General features: G+C 33.9%; 1 protein-coding gene across 4 annotated transcripts in view; it reads left to right on the forward strand.

The window, feature by feature from the left end:
- TLL1 (tolloid like 1) overlaps window positions 1-22128 on the forward strand; it is a 261296-nt gene that overhangs the window by 120386 nt on the left and 118782 nt on the right. For all 4 annotated transcript variants that reach the window (XM_073805456.1, XM_033857236.2, XM_073805457.1 and 1 more), the window contains 3 exons: window positions 6256-6434; window positions 11112-11217; window positions 18987-19111. In XM_073805456.1, coding sequence (XP_073661557.1) covers window positions 6256-6434; window positions 11112-11217; window positions 18987-19111 — 410 coding nt within the window. The remainder of the gene's footprint in view (window positions 1-6255; window positions 6435-11111; window positions 11218-18986; window positions 19112-22128) is intronic.

The raw sequence follows: 22128 nt of genomic DNA on the forward strand, positions 1-22128 counted from the left end.
CTACCATATTTTCCTAGAACATTTAACTTAACTTAAAAAGTAATGAGTTTTAATTTTGGCCCTACTTAAGTGACATTAGGAAAAATTATACATTATTATTTATCTATATATTTTGATAGTACCATAATTTTTTTAGCTGACTTATTTAAGCAAAGTTTTCTTCTAAATTACTCTAATTACTTACTCTTGATAAGTTTTGGTTACATTTGAAGTCCCAACTAATTCTTTATATGTATTTAATATTTTTAAATATTAAGGACCTTTTAAGGTCCAAATCTAGACTGTCCTTCCTTCCTTCTGATTATCTAATAGGAGTGGATATAGCTCAGATTATGTATTTCTAAATATATAATGTATTCAAATCAATACATCTTTTCTTTACCCACCCTTCAATTCTGTAAATACATGCAAAGAACCAATCACTTATTATTTTATTGCTCAAATTCTGTTTGTAACAAATTCATATTTATACTCATTTTCTTTTATTAATTTGGCTCTTTTCAAAGTTTTCGATTTCACTTGTTTTATCCTGCTAAACTATTTTTCCCCATTCACTATCATTCCTTCATGTTTGTTTTTGTGATGTTTTAGTTGCTTGAATGCCTTTACTTTCCATTTTCATCAGTGGAAATCTTTCACATATTTCATGCTCACCCATTTTTGAGCTGCCTGCAGTGGGACTTTGCTCTACAATAGCTATAATAGCTCCATTTCCACTGTTGGTTCAAATGTCTACCTTCATCAATGATGAGAGCAGGGAGCTTACCTCTGTGTCCCTCATGACACACAGCACATGGCATTATAGGGAGGTGATCAGGAAAGTACCAACAATTTACATGTCAGCTAAAGTATATTTTGTGTAATCCTGAGATTAAAAAATGTAAGAATTCGAAGGGGGTTGAAGAACATGTACTTCATCAATTTAGAGATGTGAAAACTGAAGTTATGACTTTCCCCAAGGTACTTAAATCTGTAGTTACATTCCTGAAATTGGACTCGAGTTTATTTGTGACTGTTATAGTAGTAGTGTCGCATTTTGGTGATTTGTTTTGGTGCTCATTTTCCAGTTCAAAGTTTGCCCTGTATTATTTTTTCAGTGATAGGAAGGATGATACTTTTTATGAAACTTGATCATTGGCCTGCTAATCATTCTAATCATTTTGTGACTTCTAAATTTCATTTGAAATTACCATTATTGGCCACAATTTCATGAAATTATGGTTATTTCATCATTCTTGCTATGATAATGCTGCATCTATATCTCATAAAAATCAATTTAAATTATTAAAGAGTTTGACAGTTGGTATTACACAAAATAGTGAAAGCCATCTGGAATAAGATATATTTTGAGTCAAACATTTAACACTCTATTGGATTTAGTATTGAGTCTTTTCTCCTATAAGAGCTGTGGCATATAATGTATCACATTTAGCAATACCTAGTATAAATATCCATAGAATATGGAGAACCTTTAAGGTGGTGCCATTGATATGGATGACAACATTTATCAGTTCTGTTTCTAGCTTTAATCTAGAAGGCAAATGTGTCTTATTACTCCTTATCATTATCATCACTTTCATTGAGTTTACCCACTAAGTCAGACAACTTGTAGCTCTTGCAATTTTTAAAAATAAAAGCTAAAATAATCTCCATATTTATGGGAGGAATTATTAAATATGGAATCACCTATATCATTTAGAGCATTATATTTCCCATCTTATTCTGCTACAGTCAATTTTTATTGGGTGTCTAGTTCCATATCAGGCCTTTGATAGGTGGGAAAATAATAAAATTTTAAAACACAAAAAGTAGAAATCAGACCTTTTTGCCATTTAGCTCTAGTGTATTTCTTATTTTTAAGTTGTATTATAATCGTACATTATGTTTATATATATCTGTATGCATGTTTTTAGGTATATGATATCTTTGCTTCATCTGCAGTGGACATAAGCTTTAACCCTCATTATTGACAAAAGGTTTGAACTGAGCTACACATAATTTTCAATGAATGTCTATTAGCTTCAGTGGCATTTATTTATTTTACAAGATTATTAATTATAAACAGCAAAATGTGAGACCATTTAATAATAGAAGTTGTTTGATTTTATTCTTTGTAAGTCAGAGATTTATGTAACTGAATTTATTACCTTCATCTATTATATGCTGATTTTTAATGATTACTAAAAAACAATCAAACAAACAAACGTAGAGTTAACTTATTTTCTAGGTTTCATATGCTTTAATTGTATTTAACTTTTGTCAGTTTAATTATTCAGACTGTAATAGTAGTCACTTATTCATCCTTTCCTATTGAATTCTCATTTTGTGCCACTTACTATACTAACTTTGGGGACTATAAAATTGAATGTAAGTTGTTTTCTCTCTGCAAGGATGTTATAGTTAGGCAGAGGAAGTGTGCTAGCCAGGATTCTTGTTCTCAAGCAACAGAGACTGGCTAACTTAAGCAGAAAAAATAGTTTTTTAAAGGAATTTATAGAATTATACTAATAGAAAAAGTGGAGAGCCAGGCTGAAGGAGGAGTCTCCTTGCTGAAGCAAGAGCATGTTGAACCCCTCACCTTGAGCATTTCCACCACTTCTTTGGATGCTTGCTGTTAATTACTAGAGTTAGCTGTGTCCTGCACTTAGGAGATCTGTTCTTTCAATAAGTATTTATTTATTAAAATTTTTGACTTTTTATTTTTCAAAATTTTTCCAGTTTTATTGAGATATAATTGACATACAACATAGTGTTTTAGGTGTATAACATGATGATTTTAGACTTGTACATATTGTGAAGTGATCACCACAATAAGTTTAGTTAATATCCATCATCATACTTAGTTACACGTTTTTTTTTTTTCTTGTGATGAGAACTTTTGAGATCTACTCTCTTAGCAACTTTAAAATATATGATATGGTATTAACTTTAGTCACCATGCTGCACATTACAGCCTCAGAAATTGCTTATTGTGTAACTGGAAGTCTGTACATTTTGACCCCCTTTGATCCATTTCACCCACCCTTAGTCCCCACCTCTGGCAACCACCAATATGTCCTCTGTAACTATTGAGTTCTGTTATGTGCCAGACTGTATTCTAGGAGCTAGCATTATAGCATGAGCAAAACAGGTACACTTTCTGCCCACCAAAAGCTTACATTCTAAGTGGGGAGGCAAAAACCCTGCAAAGATAAATGAAATATAAAATGTTTTAATAGACAATAAATTCTAGGACAAAAAGGAAAGTAGTGTAAGTGGGATGGAAGGACATTTGCACAGAACTTGAAAGAGGAGGAAACAAGCCATATGTATATCTGGGAAACAGAGTTTCTGACAGAGAAAATAGACAGTAAAAAGACTCTGAGGCAAGAGTATTTCTGCATGCTCAGGGCACAACAAGGAAACTTCATGGCTCGAGTGGAGTGACAGGGATGATAATAAGAGACAATATCTATATGATAAGATATTTGTGTGTGAAGATTGTGTAAGATCTTATAGTTTTTTTTAATAAGTGATTTGATTTTCCTCTGAGCAAAATAGCGAGACTGTGTCAGTCAGCTTAGGCAATTTATGACGTGGTAACAAACAACTCCCAAATCCCAGGAGCTAGAGCAACAAACACTTACTCCTTACTCTTACTATATATCCGCCACTGGTCAGCTGTAGCTCACTCCAGAGTCGTCACTATGGTGTCCAGTCTGATGGAGAAGCCTCTTTTTGGAACCTTGCAGCTGTAGCAGAAAGAATAGAAACAATATGGTCAACCATATTTGCTCTTAAAGATTCTCTCCAGAAATGACACAGTTTTTGCTCACATGACATTGTCCAGAGCAAGTCACACGACTAAACCCAGCAACAGTAGGGTAGGGATGTATAATTATCTCCTAGAGAGGGGTAATGAATACTTTTGAATATTGACACAATATTGTCATTGGAGAATATTGAGTAAAGAAGTGGAGTAATCTGAGTTTACATTTAAAACATATCTTTATGCTGAGAAAAGACTGCTGTGGGGAGGGCATAAAGCTTACAGGCAACTTTCTTTGTGCGTATAGGTTTTGCTCCACCAATCCGAGGCCAAAGTAGGGAATAGTGGGTTTTGGATTACCTTCTTACTCTCTATGGCTTAGTGAGGCTTCTCTAAAATTGGTAAAATATTTTCTTGAGAGGACAGGTAGGGCTTATAATGGCCAAGCTTTAAAAGCAGCACTCAAATTTGAAACAGAAAATCAAAAGCCATGTACAAGAAAATGGCCTCAAACCTGGATGGAATTAGAAAGAAACTCAGACATGTTAAAACCATGTTTTTATAAACTGTGCATATTAACCTGTCATTCCATACATAATTGTATGTGCATATATTTAGCTATTTAGTCATTTGAGCATCTAGAATTCTTCCATTCCTGGACCTGTAGTATTTCAGAAATCAAACCACCACATTTTTCTTCACAGGACCATTGTAAAAGCCAGTGTGAAATGTATTTTTGCTTTCCATTATGAAACCCCATCTTATTTATTGGAAATTGTTATAGGTAAAATTATGCTAATAAAAGGTGTTTTAGATTAAAAGAATCAACCCAATTGCTTGACTATCTCCTGGATTTTGTTTTGCAAAGTAGTTTTTTCTCTGAATATAACCAGCAAAAATGATTCAGTGTGGGTAATTTAGTTGCTGTATAATCCTCAGATATTTCACTTTCATCACTATTGCTTTATGGTAGCAAATATTTCAGTTTAAATCTCTCCAAAATTTGCAAATTTTGAGTTTTGCTACACCTAATACTTTACTATTTCAGTATGTAATAAATAACTATGTATGTATAAATTTAAAAGTCATGGTAAAAAAAATCTACCTGAGAGCAAAAACACAATTCCCTGATTTTTTTCCCTACCAGTTACCTCACTTTTCTTTCTTTTACTGATTTATTAAACTTAATTAACTCTTATAATAGACTCATAAATAATAAGCTGAATTACTTTTTCTAACTGGCATTTAAAGCCTACAGAAATAATTGGAATGAAAAATGTGCTTACTCTGAAAAGTGAAATTAGTGAAATGCATTTTAAAATTTTGGGCAATTAATTTTGGGCAATTTCCTCTTTTAACTTAATAAATTAGAAAAGATGTTCAGTTTCCAGCACATTATGATTCCCATCTATTCAAGACCAGTTATTTACTGCCCTCTATTGCTGTCTAGAGGGGTGGCTCTTAGATAAGCTATTTTAATGTAAACCCTAAATTTTGAAGTTTTAAGTGTAATTTTATTTATAACTATGATTGTAGTTACCATATTATTATACCATTTAAAGCTTATTTTAAAGTGTGTCCATATGTGTCAACCCCTGCATGTGTGTGCACACTCTCTCATGCACACTGACACACATGCATGTATGCCCACACACACAAAATGAATAAATGGAATATCTATATTTTGGGTAGAAAAGCATCACTGAATATGTATAAATATCGATAAATTGAAGAAAATTTGCAGGAAGATGCTTTGCATGCTTCACATTCTGAAAGTCCAAGAGATTCTTTCAGAAGGTGAAATGGACTATCACACTAAACATTTGCCTGACCATTTGACACAGTCTCATAGTTCTACCAGTTGTTGATTTTCCTTCACCAGTCAACCATTAACCCTAGATAATTCACCTTTTGAAACTAATTTTCCTTGATTGACTTCTCTTAAAAGTTCTCTTCTTTAAAAAAATTCTCCCATGAAGAGGAAAAGTAATTCCTTTTTTAATTAACCAACATTTTTCACAAACTTAATTGTTTTTCTCAAAGAGGAAAAATAAACTTTGTTTTTATTTTTAATACTGAAATAATGGATTATTGTTAGATAACCATATTGACAAAGTGGTTACCTAAATGGATTTTGAGGATAAAAAATTGTATTAGAAATACATGTGAGTTGATGTCTTGAGTTTAACTATATGTATAATAGCCATTAATCATCATCATAAGTATTTTATTTTCTGATTTATCTTCTGAATACTCCTAAAAATTATTTAAGGCACATCTTCTAATATATGAATTAGTACAAAGGCACTTCAATAGATTGTTTGGGGACTTGTACATAAATCTACCAGGATTACTAGAAATTTTTATTAATGAAATATTTATTAATGAAAAACTGTTCTGCCTCTGAATGTGTTGGACTTTACAGTTCATTACAAAAGTTTCACCCTACTGTAATTCACTCAGAATCTCCCTGTCCACCACCATCTGCACTTTCTACTTTATTCCAGATGCTGCTCCTATGTAGGTCGGCGTGGAAATGGACCTCAGGCTATCTCTATTGGCAAGAACTGTGATAAATTTGGAATTGTTGTTCATGAATTGGGACATGTGATAGGCTTTTGGCATGAACACACACGACCAGATCGAGATAATCATGTAACTATCATAAGAGAAAACATCCAGCCAGGTGAGAGGCTTCAGAATGTGTTGGGTTTAAGGTTGACTAAATATCTTTTAAATGTATTGTACTATTTAACTTCTTAAAAAATGTGAACTGATTTTGTTGATATTGTAGATCAACATTTTGCTTGATTTAAAAATAGCTGCTATGTTGTTAATTTTTTCCTGCAGATCAAATGATCTTATGCATTTTTTAGGCTTGCTTTTTTTCTTAAGATTTAGCTATTTTATATCCAAACTTCGGTTCTTTCCAAGAATGGGTGTAGGCTATTAAAACATAAATTAATATTAATAAATTTTTAAAAAGTATTTTCTATACTTAATTCTATAATTTACGTTGTTGGCTTTTAAAAAGGGTCCAGGGTTTGCCACAAAATGTGCTGCTGCCATACAAATCTATATTATATCAGGGACAATTTCTGGAGAAAATTCCAGGGAGGTGAGTCATTTCCAGGATAGTCCAAATATTTTCTTGAGATTTCCCCTGAACTACACTAAAGACAAATTCTTAAGAATGTTTTCAATAGTTTCAGTAGTTCAATAGTTAATATATAATTAAAATTTAATTTTGTCCAACAGTTGATGTGTGATAATCACCTCATTTAGTTTTTCATTTGTTTTACCTTTCATAATTCATAAAGATAAGTACATTTCAATTGCCAGAAGAAAAATCCTGTTGTTTAGAATTGTCTTAGAAAGTTGTGTGTATTTCAAGCAGAAGCAAAGCAGAAATGTGTCCTTATTTCCTTATTCATGGCCAGTTTTAAGTTACAAACATTTAATTCCTTAGAATTTCCTGTGATTTACAGCATTGCTCTATTTATTTGTTCATAGCATATTTGCTGCCAGTTATTTATCGAGGCACTATTAGATGTTGGAGATACTTCATGAAAATTACAGAGCTTAGTGTATGTATATCCATGTATACAAATGATTGCAAGCGAGTGAGAATAGTGTTATATTGAGAATACAATCCAGTTCAAGCAAGGTGTGACAAAATGTGCCTTGCGAGTCAAGGGAGACGTCACAAAGGAACTGAAATTTAGAAGTAAAGGGGTTCTAAGTGCCCAGAAGAGTGATGGAATTTCTAACTGGAAAAAAATAAAAGCATCATGATCAAAGCTACAATTACAGATAATTGAATCATTTTTATTTTCCCAAATGGCTGCATGGTAAGTTACAAATGAGAGACTAGTTGGTAATTACCAAGGGAGATTAGATCATAGGGATTTTCTATCTGAAGCTAAGAAATTTAGATTTTATCCTCTAGCTACTGGAGAATAATCAAAGGATTGAAAGCAGAGCAAGTTCAGATTTAAAAAAAGAATTATTTCAGCTGTAGGGATTATTAACTGAGAATGGGGATATGGGGGTGGAGAGGATGAACGTGACATCAGGGAAACCTATTAGAAACTTAAATAAATCGTTTATAAGAGATGACTAAGTCCTCAGTTAGGGTGGTGTAGGCCAAGAAGAAGGAGAGGAATAATCTTTCAAAAATATTTTAAGAGAGACATCATGTGAAAGCAAATCTTCAAGATTTTATTTTTAGGCAACAGGGTGAATGGTAGCACCATCAAATGAACTAAGAAATATGGATAAAGCAACATATTTTTAAGAGGAAGAAAGACAAATAATTTCATTTAGCATATCCTTGAGTTTGAGAAGCCTTTAGATGGTCCAAGTGGAGATATTTAGTAGACAAAGGAAAGGTGAGTCTAGACTTTAAGATATCTAGAGATAGAAATTTGTTAGTGGATTTCACTGTCTAGGAAAATATTGGAGGAAGAAGAAAGTAAGATTGTGGGTAGAATATGGGGAACACCAATATTTAAGCAACATTTTGTAGAATATCTCTCAAAAGATTAAGAAAGTTTGGTCTAAGAAGTAGGAGAAAAATCAATGAATGTGATGTTACAGGGAAGAGATCACTTCAAGAATAAATAAGTAATCTGTAGTGTTGAAAGAGAAGTAAATGACATCTATACTCCCAATATAGAAGACTCTAATGCCTGACCAGCTATCAAGATTCATCTTATACTTTATATCATTGGGAGACAAAGAGAAAATATTTCTGAAAATTACTCCAACTACCAACTAAATGAAAAGTTTTCTATCAACCACAGTTACTAAGTTTCCTCTATTAAGTAGACAAAATAACTTATAAAGGAAGTAACTTCCAAGAATGATTCTTGCTCTTAAAAATAGGACTCTGGTTCAACATAAATTTATGTAGCTAAAACAAGCAGAAATGTATAAATAGTATGTAAATGTATAATACTTAACACAGTGCTAAACAATTTATGGCTTTTCATATTTTTGAGTCAATATGACACATAATGTTGACTCATATTTTGAGTCAACATTCAATCTAATAGAAAACAACAATTTATTTCATGAGATGTCCTGAGTATTTGGAACTCCATGCACATTTTGTCATACCTTGTTTGGATTCAACGATATTCTCAACATATGATTATTCTCACTTTTCTCGTTCACTTGCAGTCATTTGTATGTATGGACAGTTGGCCCTCCATATTCATAGGGTTTTGTATCTGTGGATTCAACCAACTTCTGAATCGAAATTTCGTATTCATTGTACTAAACCATTTTATATAAGGGACTTAAACATCCACAGATTTTGGTATCCAAGGGCTTGCTGGAACCAGTCCCCTGCAGATACTGAAGGCTGACCATACTATAGCAAGGTAATTCTAGTATGAAAAATTCATATTGGAGAATAATCTTCAGCAAATTTGTGACTTACTTTGGCTCAGAAATTTTAGATCAAGTGTTATTCTAAGGCAACATCTAATAAGTGTGGACTTCAGCTGCATTTACATGCAAAATTAGTGACTATGATAGGAGCCAATTTGGTACAAAGATTGGATTACTTTAATCCACTTTAGAACATGCCTTCAAGAAGGAGGTTGTCATTTTTTAAAAAATTGTTTAGGGAGTTCCACTCGTGCTCTGTATCTCTGATCCTCTTCTCTTCTGTTATGAAATGTCTACTTTTCTTTATTTGGACCAAGTATGGCTGTGTTCTTTTTAACTAGCACAAAACACTATGTCACATACATGGTAACTGCTCAGTTATATACATCAAAATGTATTACTGAAGTTGCTTCATGTTCCACTTTCAGAAATTTTTATGAAACATTTTGCTTTAATTAGAGAGTATACTCACATATTGTGCTTGAAATTTGAAATCTCCAGTGGATTATAGATTAATATTAAAAAATCAGCCCCACAGCTTTATAAAAATCTCACCTTAGAATTGGTTGTACTAAAATATACTTACCATGTTTAATGAAGAAGAGAGTTTTTAGCAGTTACTTCTATCAAAGGTTGAAGATAATGCAGGGTATTTCCCGAGAATAGTTGTAATACAGACAGATAAACCAGAGATTTGTGGAACGTGTATTTTACTATATGGTGTGCTTAGTTCATTGAAAACTATTCATTGTGTGAATTCATTGTAAGGTGGATTGAAACACTTTACTCTGGGACTTGGGTTCTGTAACTTCACGCTGATTGTTTTATCTTTAATGCTCAAGTGAGTATATCAGACTTCCTTATCACATGTAGGAAAGATATTATACTCTGTGGCATCACTCAGTTTTTTTATTGCTTTTTGGGAAATTTTTAATGTAATATTTTTATACTCAGTAGTAATACAGCAGTTGGAATAAAATTAAAATAGTTACATAAGTGTTGTACAATAATAGTTCTTTTTTAAACTCCAGCCTTGAATTTGGAAGCCTAATAACTCAACTTTACACTTTGATGTTTCAAAATGAGCTATAAAAGCAGCCATCTTTGGCTGCTGAAATTGTGAAAAATGAATCACTGAAACCTAAACTCTGGGGAAATACTCTGCCTCTGGAACCATTGATGTAGATCTACACATTTAACACTATGTTATTTTCAAATTTCAAGAAATAATATTACAATACAGATACAAACAGGCAGTTGAGAAATCTATTAACATGAAGATGTCCAGAAGTTAAAATAGCAGTCGTGAAAAGTAAAAAATGAAAAAGTATGTTCTGAAACATATTCTTTTGACCAAAAAATCCCTCCAAGTAGAGCCTCATTTTCACCAAAGAGAATCTTGTTTCAGTTGCTGTGGTTTTATCTTTAGTGACAAAGTCACATAGCAAACACCTGCAATGTTCTGTGTACATACAAATATAGTTTTTATATTTTTTCCAGTGTTTCATAGAATCTAACACAAATAGGAAGTTGGGTTTTTTTTTTGGTCTTGGCAAATATAGTCACAAGAGAGAGGTGGGAGACTTATTAAGTAAAAATGTAACTTTTTATAATCACAATATTGTTAAAAAAAAAAACCAGTGGTTTTAAAGAAACAAATATTTAGAGACGGTAAAAGAGTATACAAAGAAAACAAATCCAAAGCATGCTTTTGGTAATCTATCTTTTTGCCAAAATTAACTTATTAATTAAATTCAATATTACTCTTTCAGGATGATATTCAAGTGCAAGCATTGGCACTGGATGTACCCTTTTGCGAGTACCTGAGTGTTAGTGTTTAAATACAACGTCGTGAAGATCAGCGATCGGCATTTGGTAGAGAGCAGATAGAGGCAGGAAGGGCTCTTCTGTTCTCTTTTCTGTCTGTTAAGAGGCTTCTGAAATGCTTTCTGTGCCTAATTCTTAGGTCAAGAGTACAATTTTCTGAAGATGGAGCCTGGAGAAGTGAACTCGCTTGGAGAAAGATATGATTTTGACAGTATCATGCACTATGCCAGGAACACCTTCTCAAGGTTGGAGTCTCAGGTTATACCTTTTGACTTCTAATTCCTTTCCTCTGTGTGGCTCCTCACAAAACTAGGCTTAACATTAGAACTAGAACCACTTTCAAATATCGCTGTCATAAAGTACAAAATATACTTGATTGGTGTTTATAGCCAACAACAGGCATTTGAGATTTTAAAAACACATTTTCACATTTCCTATCAAATAAATAGATTCTAAGTAAAAATTAAAAATTTTCGAATTATTTAATATTCTTAAATCTTAAAAAAGTTCAATTAAAATGATTATCAAACCAATCTGCATGTTAAATTGGCAAAGCACTATTAATGAAAATTAGGCATTTCAAGTCAAATAGCAAGCTCAGTTGTTGAGTTGGAATGTTATACTCCCATGTGACTTGTGTTTTTATTGTGTATTTTCTGTTGCTCAAGTACTAATTTCACTTGAAATATGCTATAGTAAAATAATTCTCAGAGAACATTTTAGGAAGATATTTTACTTCATATACTTTCCAGTTATTAACCTTAAAATTATTTCATTAGTGACTGAATGCTAATTTTTAAGAGTGTAATAAATTTGGGTTTTGATCTATTTCACTCTAAACAAGATGTCATCAAGGCAATGGTTTCCAGGTAAGGAATCTGAAACTGTTAAAACCACTGAAGTCATATCTTTTTCCCATTTTATACCCATTTTACAGTCATATCCATTCCACTCATTCTTTTCTGATCACCATGCCCATTTCACAATTCATTAATGTCTATGTTTAAAGGAAGGGTCAGGAAGAAGACAGTAAATTCAAGTTAATTCCCTGTTTTTAAAAAAAATGTGTGGTAATAAGTAGAGAAGGGTGTAAACAAATTCTTAACACTTGGATAAATATTTAAATTATGCTTCTTTACGACCAAACTTTATTATTAACATAATTGAGTGTTAACTGTATTTTAAAAATCATTTTATTCTGAAGTATATAATCGTTCAAATATAATGACTACCCAAATACTTATTGTTTTTTGAATTGAATTGAAGTTTTAGCAGAAATACATCCATAAACTTGGCCTGAAATTAATCTTAAAGAATTGTAAAGCTTTGTTTTCATGCTTGGAATTGAGTTTTATTTAGAAACATGTGAAAAATGAGGATTGGGGTACCAGTTTAGCCAAAGTGCTTCTCTTATACTGTTGAGTTATATTAGTTAGAAATAAACTGAGTTTAGATTCTTTGGAATAGAGCAGGTACTGGAGAATGGAAAAGGTAATTTATTATTTCTGTCCCTGGTAGACAATGAACCTATACCAAAGTTTGAAACATACATTTTCCCTTCTTCTGTACTCCTTTCATGTCTTTAAATTGTTGCTTTTCCATAAACCACGAGGTTCTTGCAATTTATCACCCCCTACACCTAACTTTGGAGTTGCATGACAACTAGCCTTGAAATATTATTTTCTCTTATTGTTTCAAAATTTACCTATTCACTTTTCCCAAATAAACTTATATTCCTATAGTGAAAGTAACTGTATCTACCTGTTAGAAGAATTGATCCAATTCACATTATTTTTTTTTCTGAATTTCATGAGAGGAAACATTTCACACAGCTCTCAGCCACCACCTCCAAAGTATTTGATTTTTTTTATTATTGTGGTAAAGAAACCTCAATATCAAATATACTGTATCATCTAATTTTAAGTGTACAATTTAGTAGTATTAAGTACATTCACATTGTTGTGAAACAGATGTCCAGAAACTTTTCATCTTGAAAAACTGAAACCCTATACCCATTAAACAAAAACTCTCCTCTCTCCCCCCGCCCCACTGCCAGCCTCTGGACCACCTTTCCACTTTCTGTGTCTATGAATTTGGCTACTTTAGATACCAAGTAGAATCACACAGTATTTGTCTTTTTGTGACTGGTTTATTTCACCTAGCATAAAATTCTTTAGATTCATCTATGTTGTAGCATGTAACAGAATTTCCTTCCTTTTTAAGGCTGAATAATAGTCCACTGGATGCATATACCACATTTTGTTTATTCATTCATTTGTTGATGGACATCTGAGTTGCGTTCACCTCTTGGCTACTGTGAATAGTGCTGCCATGAATATGGGTATGCAAATATCTCTTCCAGATCCTGTTTTCCATTCTTTTGGATATATACACAGAAGTAAGTGGGATTGCTGAACTATATGTTTAATTTTTTGAAGAACCTCCATAATTTTTTTCTTAGATGCTGCACTATTTCACAATCCCATCAACAGTGCATAAGTGTTCCAATTTCTCCATATCCTCACCAACATGTGTTCTTTTCTGTTTTGTTTTTTAATTTTTTGATAGTAGCCATCCTAATGGGTATGATGTGATGTCTCATTATGGTTTTGATTTGCATTTCTCTGATAATTAGTGATGTTGAGCATATTTTTATATGCTTGGCCATCAATGTCACCAATTACTAGAGAAATGCAAATCAAAACTACAATGAGGTATCACCTCACACCAGTCAGAATGGCCATCGTCAAAAAATCTACAAACAGGGTTTCCCTGGTGGCTCAGTAGTTAAGGATCCGCCTACCAATGCAGGAGACATGGATTCGAGCCCTGGTCCGGGAAGATCCCACATGCCACAGAGCAGCCAAGCCCGTGCACCACAACTACTGAGGCTGCACTCTAGAGCCCATGAGCCACAACTACTGAGCCCGTGTGCCACAACTACTGAAGCCCACACACCTAGAGCCCATGCTCCCAACAAGAGAAGCCACCACAATGAGAAGCCTGTGCACCACAATGAAGAGTAGCCCCCACTCGCAGCAACCAGAGAAAAGCCCACATGCAGCAACGAAGACCCAATGCAGCCAGACATAAAATAAATAAAATAAAACAAATAAATTTATTTATTTTTTAAATCTACAAACAATAAATGCTGGAGAGCATGTGGAGAAATGGGAACCCTCTTGCACTGTTGCTGGGAATGAAATTTGATGCAACCACTATGGAGAACAGTATGAGGTTCCTTAAAAAACTAAAAGTAGAACTACCATATGACCCAGCAATCCCACTACTGGGCATATACTCAGAGAAAATCATAATTCAAAAAGGCACATGCACCCCAGTGTTCATTGCAGCACTATTTACAGTAGACAGGACATGGAAGTAACCTAAATGTCCATCAACAGAGGAATGGATAAAGAAGATGTGATACATATATACAATGGAATATTACTCAACCATAAAAAGGAAAGAAATTGGGTCATATGTAGAGATGTTGATGGACCTAGAGACTGTCATACAGAGTGAGGTAAGTCAGAAAGAGAAAAACAAATATTGTATATTAACGCATATACATGGAATCTTAAAAAAATGGTGTAGATGATCTTATTTGCGAAGCAGAAATAGATACACGGACGTAGAGAACAAACATATAGATACCAAGGGAGAAGGAGGAGGGTATGATGAATTGGAAGATGAGGATTGACATATATACACTATTGATACTATGTATAAAGTAGATAACAAATGAGAACCTACTGTGTAGCACAGGGAACTCTACTCAGTGCTCTGCGGTGACCTAAATGGGAAGGAAATCCAAAAAAGAGGGGATGTATGTATATGTATAGTTGATTCACTTTACTGTACAGTAGAAACTAACACAACATTGTAAAGCAACTATACTCCAATAAATATTAGAAAAAAATGAAAAAATCTCCATTCAAAACTTCTGCATATTTTTAAATCAGATTACTCCATTTTTCTATTGTTGAACTGTAGAATTTCTTTGTATATTCTGGTCTCTTATCAGATATATATATCTTACAAATATTTTCTCTCCTTTTCACTTGATTGTTTCCTTTGCTGTGCACAAGATTTTTAATTAAAAGCCTAGTCCCACTTACCTGTTTTTGCTTTTGTTGCCTATGCTTTTGGTGTCATATCGAAGAAATCATTGCCATATTCAATGTCATGAAGCTTTTCCCCTATGTTTTCTCCTAAGAGTTTTATAATTTGGGATCTTATGTTCAGGTCTTTAATCTCCTTTGAGTTATTTTTATATATGGCTTTGATAAGGGTCTAACTTTGTTCTTTTGCACATGGATATCCAGTTTTCCCAACATCATTTGTTGTAAAGATTATATTTTCCCCATTGAGTCAATACCTTTAACACCATTGTTAAAGGTCATTATATACACTAGGATGTATTTTATTCCTGTTCAATTCCATTGTTCTATAGGTCTGTCTTTATGCCAATATCACACTGTTTTAGTTACTTAACGTTTGTAATATGTTTTGAAATCTGAAAGCATGAGTCCTCCACCTTTGTTCTTTTTTTTCAAAATATGTTTGGCTATTCAAGGTCCTAAGAGAGTACACATGAATTTTAGAACTGTTATTTTTTTGTATTTCCACAATAAATGCCATTTTGGTTTTGATAGGGATTATGTTGATTGTTTTGAGTAATGTGAACATCTTAACAAATAAAGTCATCCGATCCATAAATATAGAATGTTTTTCCATTTGTTTGTGTCTTCTTTAATTTCTTTCAGTGATGTTTTGTAATTTTCAGTGTGTAAGTCTTTTGCTTCCTTGGTTAAATTTATTCCCAAGTATTTTATTCTTTTTGATGCTATTTTAAATGGAATTGTTTTCTTAATTTCCTTTTCAGGTTGTTCACTGTTATTGTATAGAAATGCAACTGATTTTTGAGTGTTGATTTTGTATCCTGCAACTTTGCTGAATTCATTTATCAGTTCTGATAGTTTTTGGGTGGACTCACTAGGATTTTATACATATAAGATTGTGTTATCTGCAAACAGAGATCACTTTACTTCTTTCTTTTCAACATGTATACCTTTTGACTCTTTGTCTTGCCTAATTTCTCTGACTAGGACTTTCAATACTATGTGAATAAAAATGGTGAGAGCAAACATCCTTGCCATCTTCCCGATCTTAGATGAAAAGTTTTCAGTTTTTCATTGAGCGTGATGTTATCTGTAGGTTTTTCATATATGACCTTTTATGTTGAGATAGTTCCCTTCTATTACTAGTTTGTTGAGTGCTTTTATCATGAAAGTGTGTTGAATTTTGTCAAATGCTTTTTCTGCATCAATTAGATGAACATGTGGGTTTTGCCCTTCATGTTGTTAATGTATTTGAAGTTTTATAGTTTCTTCTATTCTGAACCCAGATTGTCTATAAAAGTTTTAGTTGTTTTCATCAGTATTTCCCATGAGCAGATTTAGGTACTTACTGTGGGAAGAACAGGGCTGCATATAGGGGGCTTTATATGCATAGATAATTTGTAATGTACATGCTTGCAAACTGGAACTGCCCATTTCTAATAAGAGAATTGTAAAATTTTATGAAGTTTTATGAAAAGCACAGTTAATTCACTCTTCTAATGTAGGTAAAACAAATGAAGATTAGTAAGTGACCCCATCTATGTTCTGTCTGAAAGAATGTTCAGGAAGAGCCTACATTGCTTAATGGCCTGGTTGTGGAAGGAGAGAATTGTTAACTTTCTGACCACGAAGAAAGATCAAAAGAATGGGTGACTGACACCCATACAAATGGAAGGCAGATTACCTCCGTAGATTAAATGAGCCAAAATTCATCATTCTATCCCCTGAGTTTGAATATATCTTCTGCAAGATGTCCTTGACCTTTTAAAATTGAATCATTTTTTTTGAAAACTGGAAAAAACAAAATTTTTCAAAAACTATGGGGTTTTTTTTCGAAATAGGAATAGAAAATAATGAATACTCCACTAGTACTGAAGTACTGCAGAAGTTGTAACACTTCACTAATTTGGACTTACCTACTTAATGTATCTGTTGATTTGTGCAGCAAAGTTGAAGAATAACTTTTCTCGGTGCTACCCTATAGCTCAACATCCCCTTCAGTTGCACTGGCCTAGCTGGAGTTGTATTTTATTAAGTGTGTGCAAGCTCTCACTTTTGATGATTAGTTCCCCCTCCCTACCTTCATCTCAGGTAGTATACATATTGAGTTTTGTAGAGACTTAGATTTTGTTTTAAAAGATTTCCAGTATCTATTTGAGTTATCTGGGTTTTATCTAAAGATCACCACTCCTACCTAGAAGCTAGGGAGGTAAGTCATAAGTTACTTATAGATCATGTCACACCTCTGTTTACCATCATCCACATATTAAGAGTTTTCCTCAGGTTAAAAGTTAAACTTTGACACTCAAACAAAGCATCCTCCCATCTCAGGGTTGCTGTATTTCTTAAAGTTCTTTCTGTCTGTGACTCTCTACTCCCAGTTAACCACATTTACCTCACCTTCACTTCCTTGATGTTTGGCTAAAATGTCGACTTCCAAGTGAGCTTTTCTTTGATCACTCTTTTTAAAAGCTATCCCATCAGTGGATAATCAATATCCATCTTCTCTTCCTTATTTTTCTCCAAAGTATCTGTCACTATCTCAGTTAACAATCTTTGTTAAAGTCTTTCTCCCTCCATTAGAATGTGAGAATCTTAAGGGGAGGAATTTTTGTTTCTTTTATTTACTGCTATAAATCCAGGTCTATAGGTCTATAACAATGCTCAGTAAATTTTTTTTTTTTTTTTGGCCACGCCACACGGCATGCAGGATCTTAGTTCCCTGACCAAGGATCAAACCCCTACCCCCTGCAGTAGAAGCGTGGAGTCCTAACCACTAGACCACCAGGGAATTCCCAGTAAATATTTCTTAAAGGAAGAAAAAGTAGAGCTAAAATATTGTTCTTGTAACCTGCAGTTTAAATACAATTTTTCATTTAAAATTTTTGGAAAGAAGCTGTCCCATCATTCATCCCGGTTTCAAAGTTTGTTTGTTTTTTTAATAATTATATTTCTTAATTTAAAATACTTTTATAAAAAGTGTCTCTTTTTATACAATATTTCCTCACCATTTAGAATAGTCTCTCAATCCATTTAACTTTTAAGCTCAGTTACTTTCTTTAGAGCTACAAATGTTAATATTCATTGCAAAATTAGACTGTATCTTTAGTTTACTATATTCACAATTTTTAGTCATGCACAGCAAGTTTGTATCACAACCTTGGGTGTGAAAAAGCTCAGTATCTGTAGCTTAGCATTATTAGTGCATTGCTTAGTTGTTTTTTTTTTTTTTTTTTGCTTATAAATTTTACCATGAAGTTTTTACACATATAGTGTATAGTATATGTGTGTGTTTGTATTTATGTGTGTGTGACAAAATTATTTTGCTTTAAACTTACTAAAATTTGACACTCTTTGTTTTTCCTTGTTCTTGTAACATATACTGTGATAATTTGACTTCAAAAAATACTTAGGTTAAATTAATAGTTTAATTTAAAAATATTAACATACTTGTTTTGTTTGACTTTTACAAGTTTAGTAATCTAAAAAATATTTATTATAAGCTGTTCTTAAGAAAATAGATCTCTATGAGGAAGAATTGTTTGACAACTTGGTAATTTAAGTGTTTTTAGATCTTGAGCTACCAAAACAAGAACCATAGTGTACTTGATAGGGACTATATAGAATTTTAGATTTTAAAAAACAAATTATATACATTTTTAAGGAAAAAGTGAATGCCATCACTGACTTTATATTAGCCATACACATTTAACACACAATTTTCTTCTACTTTGATGAAAGTGTTTTGAAGGTCTGACACACTCTTTAAATCTTAACACTGATATATTTCTCCTTTGATTGGTTTGAGTTTGAAAAAACAACATATTTGTAAGGAATATATGTGTTTTAATGTGGTGACTTATGTGTGACTTGCTTCTGACTTTTTTCAGGGGGATGTTTCTGGATACCATTCTCCCCTCACGTGATGATAATGGCATACGTCCAGCAATTGGTCAGCGAACCCGTTTAAGCAAAGGAGATATTGCACAGGCAAGAAAGCTGTACAGATGTCCAGGTATTGCACCACCCAAACTCAGAAGCATAATTGTGTCTGATAGTGCTCTTACAGATGAATAAGCCACAATTTTTTTTTTTTTTCGGTACGCGGGCCTCTCACTGTTGTGGCCTCTCCCGTTGCGGAGCACAGGCTCTGGACGCGCAGGCTCAGCGGCCATGGCTCACGGGCCCAGACTCTGCGGCACGTGGGATCTTCCCGGACCGGGACACGAACCCGTGTCCCCTGCATCGGCAGGTGGACTGTCAACCACTTAAAGGAAGGTCTTAATAACAATGTACCAAGAAAACACTAATGCCTTACTGGTCCAAGAAAGAAAAGATTCTGCTTCCAAACTGGAAATACTTATTACTCTATGCACCTCCTATATACTCAAAATTCTTGAAATAGCTTATATCAAAGATACATGCTTGGGCTTCCCTGGTGGCACAGTGGTTGAGAGTCTGCCTGCCGATGCAGGGGACAAGGGTTCGTGTCCCGTTCCGGGAGAATCCCCCATGCCGCGGAGCGGCTGGTCACGTGAGCCATGGCCACTGAGCCTGCAAGTCCAGAGTCTGTGCTCCGCAACGGGAGAGGCCACAGCAGTGAGAGGCCCATGTACGACACACACACAAACAATAAAAGATACATGCTTAACACAGCTTTTCCCAAATTTTTTTGTTTATGGAAACTAATACCTATGGAATTCGCTTTTTGTTCCAGATACTAAGATCACAAGTGGTAAAATAACTAATAAAGTTTTTTTTTTTTTTTTTTTGGTACACAGGCCACTCTTGTGGCCTCTCCTATTGCGGACCACAGGCTCGGGACACACAGGCTCAGTGGCCATGGCTCACGGGCCCAGCCGCTCTGCGGCATGTGGGATCTTCCCATACCGGGGCACGAACCCACATCCTCTGCATCGGCAGGCGGACTCTCAACCACTGCGCCACCAGGGAATCCCACTAATAAAGTTTTAACTGGCTGCTATTCTGATAATTTGTGCAGACATTCAGAGATAAGATGGGTATATTAATCATTGAAGTTTTGCATAGGCTTTGCTTAAATTTTATTTATATATATATTTAATTATTGGGAAGTTATATTAACTAAGTTTACTGTGATTATTGGTCCCAGTCCAGGAAACTTTCTTTGTAGAGTACAAGAGAGGGCTAGCTGATTCATTAACAAGTGTCATATTTGCTCATTAACATATAGAAATGTCTTCATGGGGCAGAGAATGGTCTTGTCTTCCCTTTATCCCGGTAATCAGCAATCTGCTTGTGAAAGAGATCCTCTCTGGGGTGTGTGAGTGGTGGTGCATCTTCTTCTCTTCATAAATGATTCATTTGTTCTCTTGTTCTCTCTCTTTTGGGGGGGCCTTCTTTTTCTTGTGACTCTCATTTTCTAAATGTATTCTTCTCTACTTGGATCTAATTTTAGGATTACTTTCTTTTTTAATTTCTAAACTCCTGAAGCTGAACTCTTCTAATACAGTCTCTTGTCTTTATTTGCATTTTCTCTTGATATAGTTTTTCTGTGGTCCCATGAACTTTTGGCTTATAACTACTTCATACTTATGTCAACTGTCAAACATAATATTCTCTCAGTAAATCTTCTTTAATTAAATGTCAAGTAACATAATAAAACTAGGAAAAAATAAAGTAAATTAATATCTAAAAATAAAGGAGCTTCTGAGGATTAGAATGTTCATTATTATATAAAAGTGTATGTGTATTCACACATGAACCCACATACAAATCTATGTTTACAAATTTAAAAGTGTTGTTAAACATACAGTATATCCACGTCTATGGATGCACATCTGTGTGGTTGTAGGGATGTAGGACCAGTTTCAGTGTTCATGGAATTCGAATACTAGAAACTTTCTAAACACTCGTACATTAAATTTATTTTTTAATTAATATGAGGTTCTTTTTAGTTACCTAAAATATTAATCTCTTTAATTCCTTATATAATGCTCTGAGATTCCAGCCAGAATACTCTTGATATGTGTGCTTATGTACAATTCTTGGCTAAAATATATTGCCAACAAGCAAAAAGAATTTAGCTATTTTCCCACTTGTTCATGGACCCATTTATTCTTCTCCCATAAAACATTCCTTAGTTCAGTTGATGGTACCACACATAGATCTTCCCAAACCACAACCTGGAGGGCATCCTTACTTACTTCCTCCTTTTGCCTCACTTCCCACAACTAGTCAGTCCTGCTGCCTTCTTGGTATCGATCTCACGTTCTTGAAGTGAATCCCCTATCCTAGGGATCCTCATCTTTTGTCTGGATTGCTTCAATGCTTCCTAAGTAAGCTCTTCCCTCCATCCTTACATCTCTTTAGTTCTCTGGCCACACTGCTGTTCAAGTGACTTTTCAATATGTAAATTTTATTCTGCTTATTTTAGGATAAAGGCTGATTTCCTTCTCAATGTCTCCTTCAAGATTTTCCCCTGTCTCTTCCCCCAGGCTCTTCTCTAGGTATTTCCCTTACAACCTAGTTTCTCACCTCTACTTCATTCAGCCCCTGACACTACAGTAAGCTTGCCTCTTGCTTCTTCCTCCAGCCAGAAAACTCTTAACTGCCTCCTGGCTAAATCCTAACTCATATTCAGAATTTGGCTCCTTTGTAACCTCCTACTTAAAAACCCACTGGTCTCCCAGGAATCCCATGTTGCTAAATACTTTATTTGATTCTGGCCTTATGTCTTACTCCTATAATCATCAATTTACTTGTCATTTCCCACATTAGAGTATAATTAGAGTATAATCTTTAGGATTGGAGTTAGGCTTTTTCCTCAGGGTATTCTGAATCAGATATAAGTTAGGTGCTCAATAAGTAGTTGTTGTATGAATGAAATAGTTGCTTTAATATGGGAAAAGTACTGCACCAGATATTATAGCCACAGAGAAGGAAGCACAGATTATACACACAAATAGCCAATTATCTGTGGGATTATACAGACAATATTACTTGTTGAGGAAGTAAATCTCATCAGTAAAGGATGCTAAAGCAGTTCTGAGA

This window comes from Tursiops truncatus, chromosome 5, assembly GCF_011762595.2.
Source record: "Tursiops truncatus isolate mTurTru1 chromosome 5, mTurTru1.mat.Y, whole genome shotgun sequence".
Taxonomy (NCBI): domain Eukaryota; kingdom Metazoa; phylum Chordata; class Mammalia; order Artiodactyla; family Delphinidae; genus Tursiops; species Tursiops truncatus.